This window comes from Penaeus chinensis, chromosome 8 (assembly GCF_019202785.1).
Source record: "Penaeus chinensis breed Huanghai No. 1 chromosome 8, ASM1920278v2, whole genome shotgun sequence".
In the NCBI taxonomy this organism is placed as follows: domain Eukaryota; kingdom Metazoa; phylum Arthropoda; class Malacostraca; order Decapoda; family Penaeidae; genus Penaeus; species Penaeus chinensis.
The window spans coordinates 16607807-16615306 of NC_061826.1; the positions used below are offsets into that span (position 1 = coordinate 16607807).

Here is a 7500-nt window from a genome sequence, read left to right on the forward strand (position 1 = left end):
TTAATTAATACTTCTAATTCTAGTTTTACTAGTAATACTACCACCACTATTATTCCTGTTTTTGTTCCTATACATACTCCTACTACTACAGTAACTATTTATGGCGATGATGCTGATGATGAATTTTTTTTAAGGTAAAACAAAATGGCATTATGTTATAGTCATATCTACACATACTTTATTACCTAACTGAGAACATGCATACTGCATTACACTCCGCGCTGCATTGACTCACTGGACTGCGTTTTTGTACGACCCTTGGCGAGTGCTAGGCTCTTGCACCGAGAGAGTTAAGGCTTGATTATCTAGTTCCTTGCAGGCACAGTAGAACAAATCTGTGAAGCGAGAACTAGAGGCAACAAATCAACATATCTTTACTGTTTGATTGTTGTTTTGTTTTTGTCTTCTGGAAATACTAGAAATGACTACGCATCCCCCCTCTTTTATGATCTGCTGGCAACGTTAAGCTATTATTATAGCCACTATTACTACCCATTTACTGATTACTGCTAGAAGGGTATTGTTTTCGTGTGATAACCTTGATTACGTTAATAAAGTAAACCCATTTTAGTCTTTCACCAAAAGAAAAAAAAATAATAATAATAAATAAAATCTTGGAAAAGGCCCTGGATAATACCAATGAGTACTATACGTTTGTGATTTATTTTATTGCACTTAACGTTCCAAAACGTTGCCCAACATCCGAGATACGTGGAAAGGACACTACATTCAACTGGCTATAATACCACCCTTGTAGCCATGCTAGAGCCTCCATTTATTTCTTAATATAGAACATGCTTGTGACATTAGACTATTGCTGCTGATGATAATAATAATAATAATAATAATAATAATAATAATAGTAATAATAATAATAATAATAATAATAATAACAATGATAATAAAATACTACTACTACTACTACTAATAATAATAATAATAATAATAATAATAATAATAATTAACAACCACAACACGACTGCAGACGTTTCCAGTTCGTTCTTGGCAACTTTATTAGCATGAATTCCATCCGAACAAATCAAAAACAGAAAGACGACTGAATGGAAACGGATTTTATTGACAGTTCCTGTGAAACGAATGACATTAATTTGCGCTAAAATTCATGTTAACCTGGTAATGTTCATAAAGTTAATGATGATGATTATATGTATGTATGTATGTATGCATATGTATATGTATATGTATATGTATGCAATCATTCATGTAAGTACACACACGCACACGCATGAACATACACACACACGCACGCACCCACGCACGCACGCACGCACACGCACGCACACGAACGCACACGCACGCACACGCACACGCACGCACACGCACGCACACGCACACACGCGCACACACGCGCACACACGCGCACACACGCGCACACACGCACACACACACACACACACACACACACACATATATATATATATAGAGAGAGAGAGAGAGAGAGAGAGAGAGAGAGAGAGAGAGAGAGAGAGAGAGAGAGAGAGAGAGAGAGAGAGACAGACAGAGACAGAGAGACAGAGGGACAGAGCACGCACAGACATTCTGTTATCAATATCTTTAAAAATTGCGACAAATGTAGAAAAGGTATGATTACAAACATCATGACCTGTCGCTCGTTATTAGGGCTGCGATTAGCATCATTCATCATGTTGCTAAAACATTACGATAAAGTATATTGCTTGTAGTGGTGGTTGCAGTATTCTATTGAATTTGTTACTTGTTTTATAATCATTATTAGCATTACTTTTCACCTCGTCACTAGCAGCCTCCAATCTTACCAATTAGCTATAATTAATTAATTTAGATTTTACGAAATGATTTGGCTCAAAGAAGTAATATAACTAATTTCACGGTCTAGGTAGTAAAAGTACAATTACTGAAAACGTCTATTTTTTGCTTAAAAGAAAGACTAGCAGCATACGACGCAGTAATATGATGTATGTTGCCAAAACAGGATGCGCTGTGCCACTCGTTCTATCTCTCTGGTTTACGGCAGTTTCACTATAACTTGTCTTCTATTTTAGGGGCAGGTGTGGGAGGTGTATTTACATGTAATTTGTTAATATCATTTTTGAATAATGAAAAAAAAAATCACAAATGAAAAAGTTTGAAAAACATTGAGGAATTATTTCTGTTGAAATTATCGTATATGTTAGTGTTCAGTCGGTCGGTGGTTATTTAAGCTCCCAAGTATTCTGCCTGGGGTCATTATAGTGTTAAAACTTAAGGAATGGTTAGGGTATTAGTATTTAAGACATTTTGCTAATATCCTTACTTCTCTTTATTTAGTCTTCAGATGTACTTGTACTCAGTTATCTGAAAGTTATATTGTATGTGTTTGAGTATGGCATAAAGAGAAAAAAAAATGAGTTTCTGTATTTAAGTTTGTGTTCAGTATACTGCTATTCCCCCGATTAACCTAAATTATTTTACCAGTTTCAGCGTACCTCATTCTACACGAGAACAAGTTCGCAGTGAAGGATGTCCCTCTACCCAAGCTTGCCCGAGGACTCCCCAACGCCTAATTATGCCAAGCTTGCAGAGAACCCACACTCCCTCCTACCTGTGAGTAATACCATCCTTCCCTCGACAGCCTCCTCCCTCTGCCACCCTTTCCTTTCTTTCACCCTTTCTTAGGTCTGTAGAAGTATAGACCTTGTTCCTTACCCCGCCACAATCGAAATTTTGAAAATATGCATTCCACCTAAGTCGGTATGTGTAGATTGATGTTGCACATTGAAAGTTTTGTTTATTGAATTACGAGACAAAAAAAGTCACGAGATGGTTTATAGATATTTCGATTGCTGGTAATAGAGTCATTACGGTTACCTTGATCTTTTAGTTTCTCAATATTATCTTCAGCTTGAAGATATTTGATATATTCTCGTGTCTCGTCTTTCCCGCTGCCATTCAGTAGCAACATCTTTCACGTTCATCCCTTTCGAAGGCGTGTTCGGTGTGCTTAGACGAATTCTGTGAGAAGCGCCCCCCAAAGTACCTGTCCTGCCATCACACCTTCTGTCAGGAGTGCGTTCATCAACTGCTGCGCGGAGGCAAGGTGGAATGTCCGTTGTGTCGCAAGGTGACGCGAACGATGTCTGCCGACAAGTTGCAGACTAATAATGACGTACTAACGATGGTCAAATACGGGGATATTGTCAGTAGGTATGTTTGTGTGTGGGAGGGGGGGGGGGGGGAGTTAATGGTGTGTTTGTAGTGTGATGCTCATTTTGTGTGATTGTGTAAACTGGATATAATCTTTGTCCATATTTGATGCAATTTTATAAGAAAGAATTCTGGGAAGAATAAACGATATATATATAAAAGATATATACCCCTAGCCTATGGTGCCACGACTGCCAGAGTGTCCCCAAGCCAAGCTGTGCAACACATCGCGTCGACAACCGCTCACCAGCCTCTACAGTGACGATAGGACAGCAGGTACTCACTTCACTGAAAAATCTAGATTTTATTCTTGAACTGTTATTTGATTATTATGGCTGGTCTCAGATATTGTTAAATCAACTGCCATTGATTGTACAGTGAGTGTATTTCACAATGAGAAAGACTAAATTTCACAATAAAAAGATCGCCTTTATTTGCATTAGCTGGACAGCACGCTGGAAACGTGGAAGCCGACCTTCACAAGGGTGGTGGAAACCGCACACGGCTGGTCCGTGGTGGCGGTCGACGCCACTTACTCCACCGCCGTGTCTATCAGTGACATGGTGACTCCTCTCGTGACCTACGTCATTGACCGGATCAGCTGCTTTATCAATTCATGATCTAGTCGACTTTGATTTATGATATATATATATATATATATATATATATATATATATATGTGTGTGTGTGTGTGCGCGTGTTCATATACACACAGTAGCTAATGTGTTATATACTCTGGATGTGTTATTCTGTTTCCTCGAATGTTTTCTATGAATGTGTTAGTTAAGTATTAAGCATAGCTATTTTCCAGCTTCTAAAGCTGAAGATGTCATATTTAGTCTTTTGTAATTGAAGAAGGGTATAGCTAGTGTGCGTTATGTCAAAACATTAGGCACTGAAGATCATGTAGTCTTTATGTAATATAGAATAATCCTGTGAATAAAGAAAAAGAAAAAAGTTTGTATAATCTTTTTCCATTCTATACTGATATCTTTTGGTAATCAGGCCTCTATAGGATCATATATTCTTAGAAAAGAAGAATTTTAATCTCTGCTTATTCCCTCATCTGTTGATAATATATACACTTAAGCATTTTGCTTTCTGTGAAAAAAAAACAATAAAGATTATATTGAACGGCCATGCCGCTTGTTATTTATTTACGTTAAGTTAGATTATCCCCAAATTGTTTACTGCAAGTTCCTTAACTGATTAGCTAAGGTGACATTTACCTCAGGTTTCCCCCTTCCTAATGTCAGAAAATATGACATCCATCTTTTATAATTATCATTACCATTATTCATATATTTCATTCATTTATTTCTCTCACGCCTCTCTCTCTCTCTCTCTCTCTATATATATATATATATATATATATATATATATATATATATATATATATGTACATAAATATATTTATATGTATCTATATTGTATATATTTATCCATATATATACATACACACACGTGTGTGTGTGTGTGTATATATACGATTGTGTGTATGTGTGTATATATATATATGTATAAATATACATATATATCTATTTATACCCATACGCACACACACACCGTAATTAGAGGGAAGCACTCTACATGGCGACGAGTAACTACCGGAGTATCTCAAGGATCGGTCTTGGCGCCGATTGTGTTTACTATTTTCATAAATGATTTAGGGTCAAACATAAGCCCAGGTAGTTATCTTAATATGTTTGCAGACACCAATAATGCCATGTAGTCAGGTTCGGAGAAAGTAAAAATCGTCCACTAGACCAATACGAGTTAGGAGACGTAATATTAAACCAGGCAGATAAAGAAAAAGACCTTGGAGTAATCATAAAAAGGAACCAAAGCCCAAATAATCATATAAACGACAAGGTTCATAAAATGCTAGGGCTGATTGCCAACATGAAGAGGGCATTAGTGTATGTGGACGAAAACATGGTGAAGAAGGTCATTACAGCCATCATAAGACCTAGTCTTGAATATGGCGCAGTGGTATGGAGTCCACACTTAAAAAAGGATATAGATAAATTAGAAAGAGTTCCAAAAGCAGCCACAAGATGGGCGCCTACTCTAAGAGATATGAGCTACGAAGAAAAGCTACAGAAAATAGGTTTTATTACTTTGGAAGAAAGAAGAAAAAGAGGTGACATGATAATGATGTTCAACTATATTACAGGAAGGTTGAAATTAGGCGAAGATGACCTTATAATTTTGAACACAAGAAGGACGAGAGGACACAGCAAAAAGTTGAAAATAAAAAAAGGCGAGAAAAATGTCAAGTTTCCCAAACAGAACTACTGAAACATGGAACAGTCTTCCATATAACGTTGTGTGCAAAAAAAATGTGCATCAATTTAAAAAGTTATATTGTAATTTAAATATGGCAGACTGGACCGCATGAAATTAGTTCTCCCGTATTGTAACAACTAGGTAAGAACACACACACACACACACACACACAGACACACACACACACACACACACACACATACACACACACACACACACAGACACACACACACACACACACACACACACACACACACACACACACACACACACACACACACACACACACACACACATATATATATTTATTTATGTATTTATTTATTTGTTTATTTATTTATACTATTAATTAATTTTTGGGTGCTGCCATTTGTTCCTACCGTCTATTTCCTAATCTTCTGAGGCAATGAGTGAGCCCATATGACCGATTTCCCCACTCCCTGATTTTTTCTAAGGATATTGATGTTTTTGCCATTATAATTGTCATTTAGGATAATAATTGACTCCTAGATGACACAGCACTTGTAGAGGCATCTTTGTATAAGGGTAATTAATACGCTAAAATTATATTAGATGTGGTAAGTATTTTTGCCATTCGGGGCCGGTAGATTAATTCTTTAACTAGTCTCCAAAAATAAAATACTTTCTTTGTTTTCTCTCCTAGCTACAGCAATCTTAAAATAATAATAATGATAAATAAATAAACAAATAAATAATAATAATGTCATAGTATACCCCTTAAGCCTTTACATTTTCTATTGCAAACCTGTTTATATCGTAGTAACGTAACCGCTCAACTTGGAAATACTAAGTGTAAACAATGCAAATTTAAATAACGCATCAATCAATGTTTCAGTGTTCCTTTTCCCCAAGGAAAGTGTATTTTGTTGTGCCAAAATGCCGTTAGATCAAGAATACGAATCTTTCTTCGCTTTGATCCTCGGCGAAGAGTTAGATTCCGTGGATAATGCCCGTGATATTCTACACAGACAAGAAGTTCACAAATCGTAAGTCTAGCATTATCAGTCATAGATCATTTCCGAATATTATAGTGCTTATAGGTGAGACATAAGGGTGTTCTTATACATTAGCAGCAGGTCATCGTACGAACTGGGGAAGGTATGACATATGATAGGATAATTATGGTATGAACGTCATAAACATTAAGAGTAGAACATGTTACTACGTATACTTACCTCAATTATCATAAACGCCTTTCCAGATATAAAGGGTTTAGCAATTGTCATGGCCTCGCACACATGTGCACTTTAATAAAGACAAGGAAACCTTCCTTAGTTGACTATAAATTCACAGGAAAGTCTACAAACTTTATCTTGCCAGAATCTTGGAGCTTGGGTTGGGAGGTTTACAAAGATATATGTGGTAAAGATGTGTTGGCTTTAGCCAGAGTGCCAATAGACACTGAGGCCTTCAACATAACTTCATAGTGAACAATTCCAGTTACTACCAATGCCATTGCTGTAGATGGTTTCTTCAAACTAAAAGTTCTATATATATCATAGATAATCCACCAATACCAGAATTTTTATGATCTTCATCACAGACTAGTTCTGAATAAATAACAAAAAACAGGACAAAATTTTCACCATCACCATGATCAAGACCATAAGCATTAGGTATATAATTGAGAAACCCTTGGTAATTTGTCAGCAAATTATGAACTAGCTCAATATTGCCAGAATATGTCTCCAAAGTACCAAAGGTATATGATCACAGCCAAATTTGACCCCATATATCCCATGTTTCCTGGATTTCATCATTCTGTCTATTTCATGTGCTGTGGATTTTGTGATGTTGCTTGTGTGTAGCCAGAATGAAAAGATTTCCTAAATTTAGATTCATTAGCATTTTCTTTTCATATACTAAAGTTTATATGGGCAGTACCTTTCTTATTGCTTTGGGTTAATTATATATTAAGTTGTACAAAATATATAAAGTACATAGTATATTGTATAACATGAAAATGTTTAATTCACAGCCTTTAACATAATTAGTGTAAATTGATTA

The 7500-nt window shown here is 36.1% G+C and overlaps 2 protein-coding genes across 3 annotated transcripts in view; both read left to right on the plus strand.

The window, feature by feature from the left end:
- Window positions 1–4321, plus strand: part of LOC125028085 — a 5072-nt gene extending 751 nt beyond the window's left edge. Inside the window, exons 2-5 of the mRNA XM_047617399.1 lie at window positions 2455–2583; window positions 2966–3183; window positions 3360–3459; window positions 3627–4321. Of these exons, the coding sequence (XP_047473355.1) occupies window positions 2500–2583; window positions 2966–3183; window positions 3360–3459; window positions 3627–3803 (579 nt within the window). The 5' untranslated portion in view covers window positions 2455–2499 and the 3' untranslated portion in view covers window positions 3804–4321. The remainder of the gene's footprint in view (window positions 1–2454; window positions 2584–2965; window positions 3184–3359; window positions 3460–3626) is intronic.
- Window positions 4322–5500: 1179 nt separating this feature from the next.
- The window catches only part of LOC125028083 (putative nuclease HARBI1), a 6844-nt gene continuing 4844 nt past the window's right edge, over window positions 5501–7500 (plus strand). Inside the window, exons 1-2 of one of the 2 annotated variants that reach the window (XM_047617396.1) lie at window positions 5501–5613; window positions 6329–6479. In XM_047617396.1, the coding sequence (XP_047473352.1) occupies window positions 6370–6479 (110 nt within the window). In that variant the 5' untranslated portion in view covers window positions 5501–5613; window positions 6329–6369. Of the gene's footprint in view, window positions 5614–5770; window positions 6480–7500 lie in introns of those variants that run through there. The other variant, XM_047617395.1, reaches the window with a different exon arrangement.